A 21,706-nucleotide genomic window follows, 5' to 3' on the forward strand; every position below is an offset into this window, starting at 1 on the left:
TCCCTTATACAGTCTTACACACCACAGAAACCAGCCCTTTCACTATGTAGAATGAGCAGATAGAAGAATGTTTAATTACATGACATAAGGTATTATGTACTTAATACATAATACATCAACAGGATGTATTTTCATTTCCATCTTTTCAAAATTAAGCAGAAGGAGAACAGTGCAATTTGCTACAGTTATTAAGTAATCATTAGCTTTCCAGGACCATTCACCCATGTTGGTGGCTGTGAATGGAGATGAGAGGCTAATTCCGCTATTACACCAGAGGTAACAACTGAGGTCCTCTAGCAGCCTAATGTTCCTCTGAGTAACAAGATGAGATGTGATACTCATGTTATTCAGTTGTACCAAGGAAAATTCATTATTTGGAATCTGGTGAACTGATGACTCAGGAGTGTGTCCCCCGGGTATGACACTCATAAATAAAGGGGATAATGATACCCCAACAAAACTCTACCTGGAGCTCAAAAAAGGATTGTTTTGTTACTTTAAAATCTTCATGAACAGCTTGAACACTTCTCATTTTCCCAAATTGAGGAATAAGAGCCTAAGAAATAACTTAGCAGGTCTAATAGACAGATGTTAGACCTAAAAACATATTTTACTGTTTTCTTCCCCAATCTATACTAAAGACAACTTAAAAATTCTTTTCATTCTTGGCCATTGAGTCATTCATTCAATAGCATATTCAACAACCATTTACTTACTGGGTACCAACTCTGTGCCAGCCCCTGTGCTTGAGCAAAGGAGAGATGCTGAAGGAGACGCACCCCTACCTGGAAGGAGCACATGGTCTGGAGAAAGCTCAAGAGCAAAGGCCTCAGGGACAGAGCAGGGCTAGTGTGCGGGAGGATTGGCACAGAAGGTGTGGCTAGAGTGGTGTCAATGAGGGGAACGGGTAGAGAATGACGTCAGGGTGATAGAGGAAGAGGGTGCCCATTTGGACTGTCGCGATAATCTAGGCATAAAATGACCATGGCCTGAGCCAGGGTAGTAGAGGTCGAAATGGTGAGCCGTGATCAGATTCCGAATGTATTTTGATGGTTCATTGTGGCTACAGATGGAATAAAACGCTTAATCTCAAGGCTATGCTTGCTGTTTGTTACGGGAAACTGCATTTATACATCTCATATTATTGTCATTACAGGACTACATCTGGGGTAGAAAGTGTAGTTACCTAAAGGTTTAATGTACCCCGGTTAAGCACCACCCCAACTGACTTCTTGTGTAACTTAATTTGTATCTAAGTGGCTCAACTTCACTTATTAGTCAGAAAGCCTCAACACCCTTCATACTGGCTTTCTCTCTACATCCCTGTTTGTAATAAACTTTGTGACACCAACAGATTCATTTCTGAACAGCAGCATAAATTTAAAAATTTACCCTTCAAGTGCCACACTGATCATTTACAGATCTGTGCCGGAGTAATTCAGACTCACTACCATGTACTGGGCACTTAATACATGCCAAATACTCTACTGCGGGCATTCACAGAACTTTTCTGATCTGATCCTCCCAGTAATTTCATAAACAGTAAGTTTAAGGGCACATCTTAAATTTGCCACCTTTCCAAACATATGCCAACGCTCCAAAACTCTTTGCTTGGCCCTGCAGCACCTACTCAGTGACATCACATCGCCTGCCGTTAGTGAGCACCGGTGAAGATCCAGGACTTCCAGATGCTCCAACGTGGCCAACTGAGCTGGTGAGTCTTCAAAACCTCCACCTAGCTCCTTGTTGCAGGAAAGGTCGAGGTTCCTCAGCTCACCCAAGTATTTAAAAGCAGCATCTACAAGGAAAGTAAAAATCCCACTCTGACATATTACAAGATGGTAGGAAAGTGTGGAGCAGGGGAGGGGGCAGGTGTGCAGAAGGAAGGCTGAGAAAATACGCCATGTTTACAAAAGCCAGGAGGGAGGAATAACTGTAGACTTCCTACCATCTAGTCCTCTTTGGACCTGACATGGCTTCAAACACATAAAAGTTTTGACCGGTATCCAGCCACTGATGGCTCTCTTACTACACTTGAGCTTTGGTGTTTTCATAGAATTCTAGATTAACTCAAACTGCCAGTGAGAAGGATATTACAGGCCCTGTAAATTGAAGGGAAAAACACAACTTCATTTCATAGTCTCCCTTACTGTGGATGCTTTATATAGGGAAATAAGTTTTAACTACAGATGCCACTGAAGCCGTTGTTTTTATTAGTACAAGTCCTTCCTACTACTGAGCATAACCTAATGCTGATATTGTCAAAAGTAAGAGAAAAATGGAGAGTGTTAATAGCACAAACTTATTTTACTGAGTATCTATCTCAGGCCTAAAATATCCTGGTCTTTTCCAATTCAGCCATTTTAAAAGGTTATTTTATAATAATGAAAGTATATGCTCACTGTAAAAGAAAATAACACATAAAGAAGATATAAATTACTTATAATCTTATTCCCCAACATAACTACTATTTACATTGTGTTGTATTTCCTAACAGTTTAAAAAATTAAATATGAAATAAAATTGTATATACAATTATAAAATAAAATTATATATAAAATAAGTTTATACCATGTTTCCCCGAAAATAAGGCCTAGCCAGACAATTAGCTCTAATGCGTCTTTTGGAGCAAAAATTAATACAAAACCCAGTATCATATCATATCATATCATATCATATCATATCATATCATATCATATCATATATCATATCATATCATATCATATATTATATAAGACCCGGTCTTATATTATAGTAAAATAAGACCGGGTCTTATATTAATTTTTGCTCCAAAAGACGCATTAGAGCTGATGGTCCAGCTAGGTCTTATTTTCGGGGAAACACGGTATATATATGTATATATACATAAACTTCAGTCATTGCTAACTCACCCAATACTTTGACACTCTTTTGTGATAATCCACATGAATGTAACTTCAATACTTTCAGATTTGAGGTACTTTTTAATCCCTGAGCAATACTGTTTAGACTGCCACCGATGTTTCTGTTAATGGAAAGATCAAGTACTTCAAGACTTTGCAGCATAGGTAGCAACTGACCTGGAAGGAAGAGAATCGGAACAAACAGAGCAACTCAGTAAAAATGCAGGGTGTGCAAGCTGGGGCAGGCAGGAGAGAAGTGCAGCCTCGTGTGACCTGGGATGGAGTGAGTGAGTCACTTTTTCAATTCAGGGTAAGAGAAAACAGCCAACTCTGACTCTCAAGCTATCCAATCATGGACATTTTTGTATTTTTTTTTTCTAGAAAGGACTCTTCCAAACTTCACTTACCCACAAACACCCCATCTTCTGTTGTGAGGGCACAATCCACAAGTTCCAGCGTTTGTATCTTGCTCCCTTCTTGGAAATTCTGGAGGATCAGAGGCAAGTTTCCTCCCACCTTACTGTTCCAGGACAAATTCAGCTCTTCAAGTTCAGGTATCGCTTTAAGTGCTTCTCCTGTTACAAAACGGCGCAAAGATTGATCACTAGTCCGCAAGCAGGGAGTTCATTTCAAAACCAGTCCAACCATTATTTATGGAGAATGGAAGCTTGGCCAGGTACTGGTTAGTTGCCAAGGAACAGAGAAGAAAAGGACCCAGTTTCCACCCGCTCCCAGCAGGGGGAGCCTTGTATTTACAGCCACAATATATCTAGTCCCTCCAAAGATCTGAAGCTATGCTTACGTAAAATTATTGTAAAAATTTATTGTAAAAAATAATCCACCTGTCAGTAGGGTGGTTTTACTGAGTTTTTGTGGTAGTAAACATTTGATTAGTCCATCTACTTTCTCTCATCTACCCTCTCTGGAAGTGGCATTGCTGAGAAGCTTAGCCAGAGGTAGAAACGAGGCAAAGCCAGGCCCTGGCCCCCACGGGGGTAAAGCTCACTTTGACGTCAGGAATGTCACATACAACTGAACTGACCAGTGCAGAAAAGAACTAATAATAGAGCATCAGGCACTAGCAGCTCGTAACAGCCATGAAGACTTTGGGGGTAGAGGAGGGTGCAGTGAGAAAGAAGGAAAACTTGACATTTCTGAAATCATTTCACACAGGAAAGTATCCACGGGCTATAGAAAGGAGGCTGGGCAAAAACAGGGGAGGTGACAGGGGAGATCAGCCTTAGGAATGATTTTCACTGCCTTGGGGAGAACAGGATGGGGAGCCACACACAGAAAATATACTTTCCAATGTGCAGAGTCAATCTTAACACCAAACAAGAGTGCTGGACAGCCCCCTGCATCCAGAAGCCTCTTTACACTGTCTGCTACTGGGCTTGGACTCCTACCAGTGCTTATTCATTGTATGGATTAAGGTTTTAGGAGTCCAGGAGCCCCCTGTTAATATAAGCATTCTCCCAGCACAGGTGTTCATCGCCAGTCAATTGGGGGTGGCTTTCTATAGGCCTGAAGTGTCCCCCAGGAACAGGGAGAAAGAGTGTAAGACTGATTAGCTATGTCTGCAGTGCTCATGGTACTGGAGGGCTATGCATTTGCCGTAATGCACTAAGCAATTGTAACAAGTGTAATAATGTGGAAATGCCCCTGATTGATGTTCTCCATCAGTACACCATTTATTATCCCTGTACCCCATCCGCCGTGAAGGCTAAAGAAAGCTGCTCTGAAATGAGAAGATGCAGAAATCCTTCCAGAGAAGCAAAAAGACTCTGGGAGAGGGCAAAGGACACAAGACATCAGAGTGACAAAGGTGCACAGTCTCTTCTGGACCAGATTGGTTTGGAGTGTGTCCCAGGGCAGACATTCCAGTTCCTGGTTTCTTAAGGATAGAGGATCATGAAAAAGATTAATCAAAGAAAATAAAGAAACTACATTTTCTTTTCATGCCTGAGTAACAGTGTGTTAAATTTGTGACTCTGCTACACGATAACCAGCTGTTAACCAGCTAAATTGCTCAAGTGAAAACACAGAAAGGTCATTTTGGATGAGGGAATAGGGAAAGGAGCAACTATCAATTACTAAGCACCTATTATGTGCCAGGTATGTGGTAGGTGATTTAGAGAAATTATTTAATCCTCACAACAATTTTTGGAGTTGGATATCACCCTCATTTCAAAGGTAAGAAACCTGAGGCTCAGAAAGTTTCAGTAAGTTGTCCACTGTCACAAAGCTAGTTAGAAGTGGGACTAGGATTTGAACCAGGATCTGGCCAGCTCTGAGATATGTTTTTCTCAGCTATAAGAAGGGTGGGCCTGGAGTTGTTCGCTGGCCCCCATTTTCTATGGAAGGTCATTTGGATTTCAACCAAGTCTTCCAATTGTACTATCTTGGACTTGCCAATTACAGAGAAGACATTTAGTATGAATTATGTTGTTTTTACAGAAATTTCTGCAGAGATGTAAATGATCAAAATACATCATCGAAAGAAACTTCAGATCAAAAGAACAAAAAAGTATTAATGACATCTAAAACCAGCAAGCATTTTAGTAAAGCAGTTGGGTTAGTAGCATGACAAATTTTATCCTATGTTCTGTGTTATTTTATGTTCGGCATATAAACTAACTTAATTGAGGTTCTATTTCCATTTAAACCATTCCTTTTAGTTGAAAAATAGTTTTGATCATTATTTTACATGGGAGTAGAAAACCATAGGAGATGATTTTGGAACTGGAAAAGAACTTAATCATTATCTACCTCAACTCCTCTATTTTACGAAAGAGGTTAACAGAGTGAGCAAGTTTTACACTCTCTCCATTTAAGCTTCCTGAGAGCAGGCTCCCAGTCAGTTCTGTTCCCTTCTCTGTCCCAGGGCTTAGCACAGTGCTGGGTACAGGTTACAAAGCACTTGAGAAGTGGTGCTCCTTCCTGCTCCACACCGCATTGCTTTGTGTGCAGTACTCTCATCCATTAGCACCCAAAGGGGTGGTGACCCAGATGGTTTGCCCTTGAGAGTCGGGCTGCAAAGGTGCTGTAAGTGAAGTGTTTCGTGGGAAGCATTCATCATACCCAGTGCTCGAACATCATCCGTGGTAAGTCTGCAACTACCCAGCCTCAGGCTTTTTAACTTGCAGACAAGATGTATTTGCTCGGTGATTGACTGGAGGGTTCCACCTACGAAATCATTCCAGGAAATATCCAGTTTTTCCAAGTCTGGGAGAGAAGGCAGCAAAGCAACTAGACACGAACAAAAGAAAATAGATTTGCATATGTAATTTGTGATGTGTAGTAAATAGGATTCATTGCCTACACGCACAAGATACAGTTTTGCACTGTAAGAGGATAGAGGGGCCATAGGTATGTGGACTTTCAGCAAAGCAAGGATCTCTCAGCCTTGCAATTGGAGAGACTGGGACAGTTCCATTTCCTATTTCTTAGGGTGGTTTTCCATTTCTGCCAAAGAACTCCATTCTGAAAATGCAGTGGTGTCTCCATAAGATTACATGGGACTTCCATCATTGTCATGGGAGTGGTAACCCCATGATTACTGTCATTGTAAAGTGTATCTAGTGCTTTTATTTTGCAAAACCCTCTGAGGTTCGTCACCTGTCATCCTATTGGATGTGCCAGGATTGCTGAGATTGAGGCTGCCCGTTACCTTTTACTTTAATCTGGATTACTTGGGTATCACCACCTTAAAAAGCTCCTGTTATACTTAAATGGACCAACATGTGGAGGTGTAGACAGGCACAAAGCCTGATTGGAACTTTCTCTGAGTCTCTGCCATTGATCATAACAAGTGAAGTTCTTCTCTGTGAAAAAGATTCTCAAAGGCCATCTTTATCTCCTGCAGCAACGAGACCATAAGAGTGGAAATGCCAACATAGAGAGCATAAGGCGTATTTGCTTTTAAATATCTATCTTGAATGTTAAAATGGTGACAGCAGTCAGAAAACAGCAGTTCGTTAGTTACAGGCACAGCAACTCCCGGCCTTCCAAAATTCTGAGGCCTTGCTTAGGAGTGAAAAATTGTTTTCTTTTCAGTAGCATTCAAAGCACGTTAGCAATTGCATCTTTTTCACCACGATCCTAACTTGACAAAGTATAAGTCTATTGAATACATTAAGAAGGAATAAAAAAAAACACCAGGGTTCCTGGGGCCCACTCAGAGATTCCGATTCAAGGGATTTGGGTTGGACTCAAGTACCTGTGTTTCCATCAGCTCGACAAGTCATTCTGACACACAGATTTGAGAACCACAGGCATGCTGAGAGTTCCCCATCAGAGAATTGTCCAAAATATAATGGCAGGGATTTTAATGAAAATAGTCAAGTACCCCTCATTCAAAATACAGTTTTTTGATTGCTTTCTGTTGGTAGACACATCTTATTTGTTTAAAGGCTTAATTTAAAGTATCTGAGAAAAAGTGAGGCAGAAAGGTGACATGGTGGTGTGGGCTGGGGGTTCTTCACAATTAAACTCCTGCTTAGGTGTAACAAAGGGTAGTGATACTTTTGTGTACAAAAAGGTATAAGCAATCATTGCTGGTAGTTGTATTATTCATTCCACAGATAAACAACACAACACCCTTAAAATTCCCAAGAAGCTTCAGTTTTATGGCTGAGTTTCATGAGTTTATATCATATGTAAGAACAGATGTTTTTCAGGGAGCAAGAAGCAATCAGTAGGAAGGTAAAATTGCTCAGGAAAAACAAACAAATGACTGTTCCTCCTAACCTCAGCTCAAATCTTCGAAAGTGGGGGAAGGATGAATAAACTTGTTTAAAAAATATTATTGGTGCAGCTGCTGTGCCTGAGTTGTCTGGGGCCACCCTGCAAACCTTGGGTTATGAAATAAGTAATGAGTGTTTTGCTTGCTCATCTCAACCTTACGGCCCTGTGTTGTTCCTTAGTGCGAAGTCAACTGCATACACACCCACTTCCCGCACATCTGCTGTTGATAATCTGCTGTTGTTCAGATCGAGACACTTGTCCACAGCCTTTTTGCCCAGCTTCTGCAGGAACTGCTCATTTTTCTCCAACCTGGGTCCCAATTCCATTTCTGAAGTGAGAGGCTTAGCTAGATTATAAGAACAAAGAAGAATTTGCTGTTAATGACAGATAGTATTGAAGATGCATAATGATCACAAACAACAAACAAACAAAAAACAAGAAGACTGACAACAACCCTGAACTGGTCCCTTGGGAAACCTCAACTCAGAAAGGAAAGCATTTACCAGGGACAAAATCTCCGTTCCTGCCTCCAGGTGCTCTACCCCGGCCAGTCCCGTGATCCTTTTCTTACAAAAGAGCCTGAGGAACTCGATGGTTTTTCTTTCATGGTCTGACCTGTGCTTCTCAGCGTTGAGATGGCCTTGTGTTCCTGACCAAGAGGTAAACTTGTTAGCACAGCGGTTAACACGAGGAGTGCGGCTGGAAGGGAGCAGAGATCGCTCTGGTGGATGCAACTGCTGGCCTGTGGGCAGGTGTGTGGAAGCACAGGTGTTTGCCTCCTAACTAAATAGGTGAAGAAGGGGAAGCATTACAATCACTGCGGATGAGCTACAGCGGATGAAACACTTGCTGCTCATTTCCTGGGCTATTCATTAAATTGACAAATCCCAAGAGAGTAGTGGCTGCACACCTTTTGTGTTCTCTCAACGCCTGCCAGAGAATACATTCAGAGAGTCTCATTTGTCCTCTTGTTATTAGCGGCTACTTGTGTGGCACCCTCACCTAGTTCCTCTGTAGTAACACTATACTAACATGATATCATTAAAATAATTTTTAAAAACCCCTATCATTTTTTTGAGCACCTGTTATGTACCAGACCTTTACCTAATGTTTGTGCCAGCATTTGACACATAAAACACACCATACTTTTGTAAGAAAAAATATATATGCATGTATTGACAGTGACATTAAAGAGGTTTTGTAAGTGGAAACATAAAATTTGAAATATACAAAGAGTATGCTGGAATCCAATAGGAAAACATGTTACAAATGTACAATAATGTCCTAGTACCTTGACAAAAATGTATAAAACCACATAGCTAATATATGTATTTATATACATGAAAATTAAAAGATAGTGGAATGACGGTAGTAATAAATTCAAACTAAAATATTAGCAGGATAATAAAAACTCCACCTCTCCTCCACAGGGTGCCTTGTGACTTGCTATTTTTATGAAAACCATCCATAGGGTGTACATCTTTACTGGGATGATTGGTGTTGCCACATTCCACCAGTAGGAGGCAACACCACCCCCATTTTACCTCTTCATTCTGGACTTCAATTTTATCATGGCACATTGAATACAAGACATTTTATTTTGGGTAGGGTTGCCAGATCTAGGAAAAACAAGAATAGCACGTCCAATTAAATTTAAACTTTGGTCAAATATATGGTGATGGAAGGAGAACTGACTCTGGGTGGTGAACACACAATGGGATTTATAGATGATGTAATACAGAATTGTACACCTGAAATCTATGTAAATTTACTAACAATTGTCACCCCAATAAATTTAAAAAATAAATTATAAAAAAAAATTTTAACTTCTGGTAAACAAGGAATTGTTTAGTTAAAGTATGTCCCAAAAATTTCACTTATTTTATGTGGCAACCCTAATTTTGGGAGTGTTGTGGGTGGGAGATGAGGAGGGACTGCCCCTTACTCACCAGTGAGTACAGAGCATTTTGTGTAAACTTAAGGAGTCACAATCACACTACTGCACAGATTCGGAAACAGAGACTCAGAGAGCCTGTTAATTACTAAGTCACCGAGTCAGAATTTGAACCCAGAACAGTATGCTCCAAAGCCCCTTATGTGTAGGTTTTAAAATTTTTGTGTTTAAAAAAATTTCTCTGCATGACATCTTATTGTGTTTTCTCTTTTGTTTTTAAGCTTTTTATCTCCAAAAGTTCAGCCTACAATCATGCTCAAATTCCAGCCCCACCAAAACTTTTTCCTTTGTTTTCTCCTTAAGCCACTGTGTCATCAATCATCTTCTTTCCTGTCAAGTATTTGGAAATAGTTGTTTGAACTTGCTCCCCCCCCACTTCTTCATCACATTTACCAATTAACCTTCCGCATTCTGGTTGCCATACTTACCTATCCAGATAAATTTTATCTCAAAAGTCACCAACAATCACCTACCAATTGACAGACTCAGAAATCTCTTCTCAAATTACATTCTATTTGGGTGCTCTGTGATGTTTGATATGATTGGCAAGTCCAAGACAGCACAATTGGAAGACCTGGTTGAAATCATGGGTCCCTCAGGTGAGCAAGTCACTTAATTCTCTGAGCCTTGGTTTACGCATCTATAAAATGGATACTATAATTCCTGCCTGGTTCCTTTCTCAGGAGTATAGTGACTTAAATTTACTGGGGCCATCCAAGGAGGTGGGACTCCACAGTGTCATCTACATGACAGGTGCTTGGTAAATATTTGTTGAATGAACAAATAATTGAATGAATGAATAAATATTAACTTTATAGTTTTTCAATTACCAAAATAAACCTACATAATAAATCTTTATCAAAAAAAAAATCTATGTATAAATATGGGTACCAATTTATGAGACCCCGGGATATCTCCTCCCAGACCGTGTATTTCAGTTTTTATAAGTCTATGAAACCCTTTCTTTGAAGGATGTTTTATGTCACAGCTCAGTATATAAAACCGATGAGTCCGAGCTGCTACAGGTGGGCTGAGGTGGGAAGGCTGGTGCTCTGTGGTCACACATGATCAGTTCTGTGGAGTGATTTGGGCCTTTTCCTGGCTGCTCTATCACTGAACCAAGCTCTTGCTTCTCCAGGCAATTCTGTGAACTAAACAGTATCTTCTCATTAAGTTATTTTCCAACTTAAATCTGGAAGGATTGGTTTCTGTTGTTTATGACCAGGGATCCCAATGCTTTCATAAAACATCCTTACATGTTTGTAACTTGGGTGGTGCTATACAGGGAACCAAGATATCAAGTTCCTGTTTGCAAGGAGCTGCCTGTCTGATGGAAGAGACAGACAGGAAAGCCACGGTCATGACACAGAGGAGAAGTGCAATGGTCGAGGTGTGCAGAGGGTGCGTGGCAGCACACGGTACTGACAGGAAGTTCCTCTGGTCCGATGGGTAGGTCTTGGCAAGCTTCCAAGAGAAAGTGGTGCATGAATTTCACCTTAAAGAATGAGTGAGATTTAGCCACGTGGGGGCATGTGAGGGAGGGATAAATAGTAGAGGGGTGCAAAGGGAGGACGGTGACACAAAGGAAGGTTTTCCTAGGCGTAGGGAACCACTTGGAGAACGTGGCCAGTTTAGGAAACTGCAAGTAAATCAGAATGTCAGTAGAGGATGAACGTGAGGTTGCGGGAAGGCCAAAGTCGTGAAGAGATACCCAATGGGACATGCATGCCCTGAAGACGTGCTTGGGAGTGTAGACTTTCTCTTCAAGGCAAGAGGGACTCAGTAAAGGATTTTAAGCAGGTGAGAGACACCACATCTGTTGGCAGTGTGGAGGACAGGTTGGCAAGTGAACAAGACAAGAAGGGGAGAAACCAGTTAGGAAGATGTGGCAGTGGTCCAGGCACGAGATGAGAGCCAGAATAGTAACAGAGGGGAGGAACCAAGTCCCAGCATTAACACGACACCAGCAGCCACTGACTTTTGAGAGAAATGGAAACAGAAAAGCCAGTAATGGCTTGAGCAGCCAATGTTGCCCAGCAGGGATAGCCCGCTGCCTGGTTTTGCACTTTTAATCCACTCATCATTACAGGTATTCATTAACCACATTCCTAACGCTCCAAAGCAGACTTTAGAACAAATAGTAACAATTTTCTTATAGAGATTGTCTACCTTTAAAGTACATTTTCACTTTCTATTTACAAAAATATATTTAAAGTACATTTAATCTACTTACAGGTAACATGATATTATTTTTGGTGTTTAATGCAAATAATCTGATGGAAATGAGGGTAGGTATAAATGAAACAAGATTGGCCATGGGTTAATAATTGTTAGAGAGATGTAATCATGGGGACTCATACTATTCTATCTACTTTTGTCTGTTCGTATAAAAAGTTTTAAATGTTTTAAAAATACATTTAACTTAATGGCCTTGTATATGGCATGTAACTTTGGAGGGAGATTTCGCACTTTTTATTTTCATAACCCTTGAATTTGTAATCTCTGTTCTGGGAACTTACACTAAAAAGAAAAGCTGAAATACCGTGAAACAGGGAATAAGGAAGAGAGAAAGCCAAAAATATTCATTGAGGGGCAAAAAAAAAAAAAGATGTATTAAATAATTAAGATATATACATACAATGGAATATTATGCAGCGGTTAAAACTATTCTTGGGAACATCATGAAGCAATGTGGGAATTGAACAGCATAATAGTATGTCACAGAAGTAGGATCACAGCTCTATGTAAGCTCAAAAGGGATTTGTAAGTTAATGTATCTACAAAAGGTGCCTGTCCTGGCCTCCAGCGATGTCGCTGACTTGTGTCCTGTTACTCTCTTCTTCTCCTCATCTGTCACCGTGCTTCAGCATCCCAGACCTCCTGGCTCCCTCTCAGATACTCCAGGCTCAGTCTCATGTTGGGCCTTTGCATGTACTGTTCCCTTTGTCTGGAAAGCTATTCCCACAAATGCTTATGTGACTGGCTTTATTCATTCGTTCCATGGGTGACTTTATTCAGATCTCTGCTCCAGTGCCACCACACGGGACGCCTTTCCTTCAACCCCATCTAAAATAGGCCCTCCATCTTATCATTCTCTACTTAGCCCGCTTTGCTTCTTCATATCACTTATCAACACTGCAACTGGACCTGCATTTGGTTCTTTGTTTACATTAGATCCTGGTTTTCATGGCTGTGTTTTGAACATGCAAAAATACAGTGGCAGGAACATAGTAGTCACTCAGTCAATGGTTATGGACCAGTCAACTGAACGTAAATACATGCATATGGACAAAAGACTGAACAGAAATCTTGTAGAAATGATCATTTGTGTTAGAAAGAGAGGAAATTATATATTTTCGCTACACCTTTCTGTAGTATTATAGTACTTTTGATAATTTAAAAGTAAAATTAACCATGTACTTAAAGTATTTATGTAACATAATAAATGTTGAGACAGAGACTCATATTAGGTTTAGTTTAGCCCAATGATCTCTTTAGGGGAAAACCTTATTTTAAAAAATAAACAAATAACAGCAGTCAGAAGTTTACCGGTGTCTACAGTGGGAGTCTTCTGTGTCGCATCGCTGGGTTGGAAATCAGTTGTTTTAAGGTCATTGCTCTCTTTCCTGCTTTCAGCTTTGGAGGACCTGAGTTTTGAGCCCCTGAGAAATTTGTTGACAAACGAAGTCTGGGGTTTGGTTTCTTCATTTGAGGAAGTTTTCTTCCTTGTTTGACTCATGGTCAAATTGAAAGGGGGTCTTTCTGAATGAGATGTGTTCCTGTTGTTTTCCGTTTTCTAGGATTTCTGAGAAGGAAAAAAGACTCTGTCAAGCCTGGGTGAAGTCAGAACTTTCCTACACAAGTTTTTATTTCCCCATATCCTTCTGTTTTTATTACTGGTAATGTTTAATGTAAAAATAAGAATGATGTAACTCAGGATCCGGGAACCAACAGATGGTAACAGAGGCAAATTTGAGTTTTTAACTTTGCCCTATTTTATTGTGTGAGATACAGGTTATGAAACACCACTATGGCAAGTGCCTCAAATGTGTCCACACCTGTTAAATTTCAGGAGTCAATTAGAGTTCCCTTCTAAGAGAGGTAGTAAAAGAGGATTTAGCATGCGTTTCAGCGGTCTCTGGACCTTTGCAAAACTGTCACCCAGAGGAGTTTGCCTTCAGTGATACCAGTCTCTTCTCTTTGTATACTGCTTTGTTCTCTCTTGGCATTTCTACTGTCTACTCCAGCCCTGCACCACCACCCTATTAAAAACACATTAACAGTAAAGAATTCATTCATTCCCCAAACAGAACCTCTTATGGGCCAGATATTGTTCTAGATGCAAGAGATTCAGTCAAGAACAAGATATAGCGCATGTCTTAACCTGATAGGAAGATAGACCTATATGCCAAAGATTACACGTGGCTAAGACCATCAGGGAGGAGAGGACGAAGTCATCAGGAACCCACAGTTGGACTAAGCCTGCCTTCCTGGAGAACAGACTTTGAGCAGTGAGTGACATTGCCTGTGTTTTTAAAGCACTAGGAGTTAGCTAAAAAGAAAAGAGAGGGGAAAGTGTTCCAGGCAGAAAAAAACGGCAGGCTCAAACATTTCCGGGCATAAAAAGCCTAGTGGTTGGCTCCAGGAGTTAATTCTAGTTTGCCTGTAGAAAGGGATGTGTGGGGGGGAGGTGGGGAGGTAAGGGAAGGTTCTGGTGTGATTTAAGGCTAAAGATGCATGAAGGTCAGTCTGTTATCCTTCCTGGGATTTGCTTACATTTTAAGTGGAGGTTAAAGATTTAAACTGAAAAAATGAGACTGTAAATGGAATTTCAGATTCTGTTAATAGAATTTACATCCTGTCCTTGGGGCCAAAGCCCAATAGGTATTTTTGAAATTACAATATTCATGGCTTCCTTCGTATAAAATAGATCTTTCTGTCATATTATGTTCTAGAATGGCTCCAGAAACATTTTGTATGGAGGCTCTTAAAAACGACCTCACAACCCACCTTCACCCCTGGGGGATGGAATGTTCTATACACTTAGAGTACTATTTTAGAAGTTACAAACGGACATCGCTTTTGTTTTTTTCTTAATTTTCTTCTCAAATTAGAGTAGGGTCCAGCTCAGATTTACCCAGGAAGAGACAGCAATAGAACCGGACATTTTCCCCACACCACTGCGCCACAGCTGACCAGAACCTCAGTGGGTTAGGTGGCAAAGAAAGAAAGACCTTTAGTTCATGAATCCAGCCACAACCCGCAGCTCTGGCTGCCCATCCTGATTCCACCACCACCCATAGGACCTTCTCCCTTTGCCCCCAACCAAGACTTACCTCCATGGTCATTTTCACTCAGTTTCACCTTTTGGAGATTTATACAGAGCCACTCTCTGGAGAGCCATCCCAGTAAATGGTTTCATTTTCCCCTAAAAGCCCTAACTCTGAATCCCAAGTCTTAAGAAAACACTGCTGGATGGTGCTCCAGGATGTGGTAATTTACCCAAGTGAAACCCCACCCAGCTTGTGAGGGCCTGTCAGTTTCTCTATGCAGATGAGTCCACTGCAGGGCAGAATGGGAAGGGCCGGCAGCCAGGGAAGACAAGAACAGCACAGGACCCTCATACCCACGGCCTCCCTAGGGTCCCAGGTGGCAGAATTACCCAGTCTTCAGGGCAGGATAATCTTGAGTGTGGCTTCTCCACAGCCCTTAGCACTCAGCCCCCCATCACCATACGGCTATGCATCCCTTACTGTGCAGTGAGTTATCACCAAGGATGTGATAACAAGCCTGCCCATGGGAGCTTCACTCCCATTTTGGAGATATTATAGGCCTTGAGTTGTTTTCCTGCAGTGAACTTATCTCTTTATTGACAAATCATAACATAAGGAACATGTAACCATTTGAGGTCCAAATGTCCCTGATGGGTTTAGATGCTCCGAACATTTTCCTAACATGGAAAATGTGCCTAGCACCAGGAGAACATCGAGACTCACACAAATCCTGAGAATGCGAGGTCTATCCAGACATATCCTGATCACCAAAGCAGCCTAAGATAAAGAAAATATAAAGAAAATTAGAGAGCTATAAACTCACTGTCCAATTAGTCCCAGAAAGTAATGGTTTGAGACATCTACCCTCCTCTGGTCCCTAAGCTGGAAGATCAATGTAGCTCATCCCAATTGCTTTGCTTACTCTACCTTTTAAACCTTCCCCAAACAGTGTAGAGCAATGGCCTTAGAGAGGAACTTAGTAAGACAAATAACGTCTGTGTAATCAGCATGTTTATGTACATGACACAGTGCTAGGTTCTGATAAAGCTCCTCTGTGATGGAGAACTTGCCTCTTAGAGCTTTTAACGTTCCTAAAGCAAGGAACAGATAGACAGAAAGGCACATACTTAGCCACCTGCAAAAGATGTGGAGACACACACTTTTATAGTGGTTTTATTCTTAACAGGGGGAAAGGCAACAGAAAGATAGGGAGAGTGGCAGTAGATGAGAGTAGGGTTTTAAAGAGCTGAAGTGAGAATTTGAGTACTCTCAAAAGCAGGATCTCACTTAACTTTGATTTCCTGACGTGTGGTGTGATGAACACCATGAATTATACACTCAAAATCTCTTTCCATCCTCTTCCCGCTTGTTTTCCCTACTGCAGAGACTACAAAGTTAAAAGAACTTCCCAGCCTCCCCTGAAGCTGCGTTCTGGGTGTGATTTAGGTCCCGCGGATCCCTTGCATTTGTGCAAGCCTTGAATTTGCAACTGAGGTCCACGGGGAGAGGGGTAGGTCATGTGACATCCAATTTCCTGATGTGTGTGGTTTCTAGCCAGCAGCTGTGACAGCTGCTTCCAGTTTCACCAGGCAGTGTCCTCATCGTGACAGGACAGCTGCTTTCTTGGTGGCCTAAATGTGTGTGGTGGCTTTGAGTTCTTCCTGGAAACACCACTTAGAATCCATGTCTCCAAGATTCCATAAGCAATTTAATACCTGTAACCAGTCCCTTTCTGTCAATCTGGCTAGAGCAGACCCTGGGCTCTTCTGAGGAACCATGCCTCTTACCCTGGGATGGCAGCAGGTGGTGATAACCTTGGAGAGGTGGGAGACACACCACTCAGTGACCTCATGACAGGGCTATGTGCTCATTTGCTCAAGTTTCTCCCAATAAGGAGGAATTCAGTGCCACTCCTCAAGGGCTGCTGGGGTAAAGTATGATAGGAGGGTCATAGGAGGGTGATACGTGGCCATTAATTAATGAATTGTTCATTTCGAGAATGCACTAATAAGTTTTAGAAAAAGAGCTTGAAATCTTTAACAAAACCCACACGATCCGTCCAATGTGGTTTCTACATGTTTCACAAGGCTGATAGACTGTCCCCCAGTTTTCTTTAGTCCAGCCATGCTGGCCTTTTCTTCTTCAGCTGCACTCTGCCCTTCTTATGCCTCAGAAACCCAGCCTGGAACATTCTTTAGTTGGTAACTTCTACTTGTTCGTAAATCAACCCTCCCATCAAGTCTCAGATCTCAGGCTGTCCACGTTATGGGTTCTCTTCACGTGTCCTGTCTCCCTTCATAATATGAGTCACAACCATAATGAAATACTTACTTATGTAAGTTAAAAACAGATGTCTGCCTTGCAGACACAGGAAGTCCATGAGAGCAAAGACTTCGCCCTGTGTTCACGCATATCTCCAATGTCTAACAGTGCTTTGCACATGCTTGGTGTCCAATAAATATGGTTGGAACGAACGCACTGTATCTTCCTGCTCCAATTTTATTGCATCTCAATCTGAATACCTACTCCTATGATTATTGCCCCAAGGAAAGAGAACTTGGAGAACTGGCCACCGGTTCTGAAATGCTTCTGCTTAGGAGTGACACATATCATATCCACCAACCTTTTGTTGGCCAAAGCCTGTCATGAGGGCACCTACATTCCAAGGGTGATCTGGGAAAGGGAGGAGAACTGCAAACACTGGCCTGCTGCAGCCCCCTACCCAAGAACCTGACCTAAACATTAAGGTTGGGTTAGAGGGAAGTATTGACTATTCTGTAAGTGACTTGAGTTTTACTTCGCAAAGCAAGCACATTGTATTCTTGGCTCTAAGAAATATTTTTCCCATTTCACTTTTATGGTCACGTTCTTTACTGGCTAATGTGCATTCTTACCTTGGCAGTTCTAAGCTCAGGGCTTTACCAGAAATGTCCCTGTGAAAGTCAACAGCAGAATTTGCTTACCCAAGCTGGCTCGTCATCTATTCATTGCCTTAACGAGGACAAGCAGATTTAGTCCCTTTGTTACATGAGAACCCTGGGTATGCTGTTGGTCTCATCCATTTGCCTTGAAATTAGCTGTAGTTGAAGCTTTGCAGAAATGGCCTGCATCAACACTCAACCACACATTTATTTAATGTCTGTTGCCTATACTTTCTTTACCGGGAATTGATAGGTGCAAAGAAATACAGTTCATGGCTCTTGTCTTCAAGGAAATAATCTTTCAGATGAGAAAACAAGATGTAAACCCCCCAGTATTACCAAAATTCATGGCTGTGTATGTTTAAATACAGAATCAGTGGTCAGACAATAAAAGAATTTCAGAGGCAAGAAAGCTCCTCCTGAGGGGTGTAGTTCAGGTCTCTGGAGGATGTGAAGAGTTAGCAGGGCTTAGGGACTGGTAGGTGTCAGGGAGTGGAGTGTGGATCTCCCTCCTGGGCCTGGGCTGCTCTAGGGAGAGCCTGAGTGAGGAGTGAGAGGAAAATGATCAGCCCTAGTGTTGGAGGAGAGAGCATCAGTGGACGTGGGGAGGGTGCTGCCAGAGTGGCAGGACAGAAAGGCTGAAGGCTGGGAACTTAGCTCAGTGGCGGCCTCCCCTGGCTCCAGTTATCTCAGTTCTGACTTCCAGGTCTTCTTCAGGTCATAATTGTACCTGGGATTCCAGAAATTTATGTCTTTCAGGAAGTTCAGCATTTGGATTATTATCAGCATCCCACTCCACCAGACAACTTTGTGTCCCGTCTGACACCCTTGTAATTTAATAAACGACTTTAGTGATCTTTTCATATTAGCACACACATATCTATCTGAGTTTTAAAATAATATTCACTGACTGGAATATCGTAATTTATATAATCAGTTCTCTATCCTCTCTTACGATAAATACTACAATGGCCATCTTTATGTGTATATGTATCTTGTTTTCCGAACTGCCTTTAACCTTCATTTTGACGTGATTTCTCCTGACCAAAATGTTGCGAGAAATATCCTAGCCTGCACTTTTTCAGGATAGGCCAGGATTGATGGACTCCAGGCAGTAAAGCTGAGCTGGTAGGGGCTTTCGCAGGACATACAGATGAGCATTTATACCTGTGAGAGTTTAGCCAACTGAGAAGTTAGAATAAATAGTCCGCACAAGACACTACCCTCACTTCTGACATCACTTGCAAGTTCAGGCTTCCCAAGACCACCCTCAGCTTTGATAATTTGCTAGAATAACTCACAGAACTCACGGGAAGGTGTTATGTGATGGTTATGCTTTAATACAGCTGAAGAATACAGATTAGAATCAGGCAAATGAAGAACATAGGGCAGAGTCCAAGGAAGTATGCTATCCTGAGCTTCTGCTGTCCTCTCCCTATGGAGTCCTGACACTGTCACTTCCTTCACATTGATGTGTGACAATATGCATTGAGTATCACCAACCAAGGAAGTTTACCCAAGCCTTGGTGTCCAGAGTCTTTATTGGGGCCTCATCCAGGATGATCTCAGGTTCTAGCCTCTCAGAAAGTCAACTGATACCACATGACTCAAAACCACCACCTACATCACTTTGTAACTGTCCGACTAGTCACAAAGCCCCTGGGCAAACAACGACACTCCTATCAGGAAGCCAAGGACAAAGGCCAGACCTCTTTTTGTAATAAACATTGGATTCTTCACTACACAACACCAAAACCAGAATCAATTCCGTTCAATTTTTCTAGGGAAACATCTAATTAATAATATCCTATTTCTTTCCTGAGAAAGTTATTTAATCAAATAAAATGGGAATAACTGTCAATTTGCTCAATGGCAAATGGTGTCCTTGACAGCAATGGGCTCAGTCCTTTAGTTCCAAAGTCCTGTACTGTTGGTTTGAGTAAAGCCCTCAGGAATAGCATTCTATACCTATTAACCACGTCTTCTGCACCACACGTACAGGATGAAATTACACATGATTGGATGGAAACAGAAACAATCTGAAAGAACTCCCAGAGTGTGGGAAAGGAAGGATTTTGCCATAGGGAGTTTGTTTTGCTTTTTAAATGTATTTTATTCTTTCCCCACTGAGAAAGTATGCAATTAACCTCAAGACCAATGCACAGCCAACGCCTACTGACATTTTTTGTTGTTGTTCCTTAAATAGACTTTATGTAATTTATACATTCAATGAAGTTGGACCATTTCTGGAGGCATAATCATCACCAGTTCCCAAATTATGTGGCTAGGGAGCAGTATCATTTACACACAATACTGAGTTTCTTGCTATATAATTACATTAAATTAATCCACTGGTTTGGCCATGACTGGAAAACTGTTCTGCCCAAAAAGAGCCCTTAAAGACTAATTGTTGTTGTCCAGGAAAACAATGGAAACTATTGCCAGCCAAGAAAAATGTGGCCAGGGCACTGCTCCCTTGATTGCTAAAGCAACTCCAGGTGTTTTATTTCGTGAGTCAATTTTCAGAGCAGTCTGGCCATAATAAAGATTTTTTAAATCCAGTCTTAGATATATTGTTTAAGGCTTTAGGGACAAATATTAATTAGATATATAAACATTCCTTGAAATCTTTGGCCTCATATCCATTTATTTTCCAGCCAATCATTTCGGAGACTCCAGCTGCTGTATCTGGTAAATAGTTTGTAAAACTCAAAAGTTGTTGACTCTTTTTCAATGTGTCATGCAGGGTCTCAGCTCCCGCTCCCCACATAAGAATGCAGGACACGATGAGGCCAAAAAGGAACACCCACGGAGCCATAGATAGGGGAGTCATACCACTATATTCTCGTTGGCGGCTGGTTGAGACACAGGAAGTAGGATCAACATGATCTGCAATCCACTATCTGCTTGCTAACCGCACTTGCTAGCCACAATCCGCCATCCGCTTCTCTGCCAACCAACCAACCAACCAACCCCCCAGCGTAGTCACGGAAGTTATATTAGTGGCTAATGGCTAACCAGTAACAGCTGATGGCCACCCAGCCACAGCAGATGGCCATCTGATTACAGCTGATGGCCATCTAATAACCGAGCCAGCACCTTTCCATGTGAGGCTGAGAGCCTGGAAACTGCTCTCTGGGGCTCTGTCTCCACACAATGGTACTCGTAAAATAGGATAGCTGTTCAGCTGTGTGCTGTGACTTAAGTGCGGTCCTACTGTGGGCCAACTAAAACCCTTTCACTGAGTTCCTTGAAGGGAAAACAATTTCATAGCAATACTAAGATGTTATTTATTTTATCCACTGTCACACTGTCATGACTGTACAGTGGCGTTCTCCAGAGGCTACATGACATCTGATGTCACAGCAGATTACATGAAGAAGCAGGTAATAGAACCAGCTGTCTTCTTTTAAGCCAGTGCTTGGATTGGCAAAAATGGAAAACAATGCCATTCTTTTCATTAAATTTTTTTGGAAAATATATTTTCCCAAAAAATGTGTTATTTATATTAACATGCAATGGATTTATTATTTTAAAAAATAATTGATATTTTTTAAATTCTGTGTTTTAATTTCTAGTACAGTAAACATTGGTAGACATACCCATTTAAACCAAAGTTTTCTGAGACATTCTATACATTTTGAAGAGCAAAATGGAGCTTGAGACCAAAAATGTTTGAGAATCAGTGTAAGGGTAACAGCAATGGCTTTGAATTGGGACATTTTTGCCATACTAGCCACCTTTCCACACATTGCCCTTCAAAGAGCTAGCGCGTACACACACACACACACACACACACACACACACACACACAATCAAGCTCCTTCTCATGTCCTACTTAAGAAAAAGAAACCATTTTAATTCAATAAGTATTCAGTGACTCAACAAGGCAATTAAAAGAAAAAAATTATCCAACTGAATAATGAAGAT

The 21,706-nt window shown here is 41.4% G+C and overlaps 2 protein-coding genes across 2 annotated transcripts in view; one reads left to right on the forward strand and one right to left on the reverse strand.

The window, feature by feature from the left end:
- Window positions 1–1,735, forward strand: part of LRRIQ4 (leucine rich repeats and IQ motif containing 4) — a 19,352-nt gene extending 17,617 nt beyond the window's left edge. Inside the window, exon 6 of the mRNA XM_074327665.2 lies at window positions 1,624–1,735. The gene's annotated coding sequence lies outside the window, so the exon portion shown is untranslated. The remainder of the gene's footprint in view (window positions 1–1,623) is intronic.
- Window positions 1–13,667, reverse strand: part of LRRC31 (leucine rich repeat containing 31) — a 20,501-nt gene extending 6,834 nt beyond the window's left edge. The window contains exons 1-6 of the mRNA XM_074327652.2: window positions 13,132–13,667; window positions 7,831–7,974; window positions 5,964–6,131; window positions 3,290–3,457; window positions 2,892–3,059; window positions 1,631–1,798 (exon numbers count right to left, since the gene is read on the reverse strand). Coding sequence (XP_074183753.2) covers window positions 1,631–1,798; window positions 2,892–3,059; window positions 3,290–3,457; window positions 5,964–6,131; window positions 7,831–7,974; window positions 13,132–13,321 — 1,006 coding nt within the window. The 5' untranslated portion in view covers window positions 13,322–13,667. The remainder of the gene's footprint in view (window positions 1–1,630; window positions 1,799–2,891; window positions 3,060–3,289; window positions 3,458–5,963; window positions 6,132–7,830; window positions 7,975–13,131) is intronic.
- Window positions 13,668–21,706: the final 8,039 nt, after the last annotated feature.

The sequence above is a fragment of the Rhinolophus sinicus genome, chromosome 17 (genome assembly GCF_057876585.1).
Source record: "Rhinolophus sinicus isolate RSI-liver-muscle chromosome 17, RSI-T2T, whole genome shotgun sequence".
Lineage (NCBI taxonomy): Eukaryota > Metazoa > Chordata > Mammalia > Chiroptera > Rhinolophidae > Rhinolophus > Rhinolophus sinicus.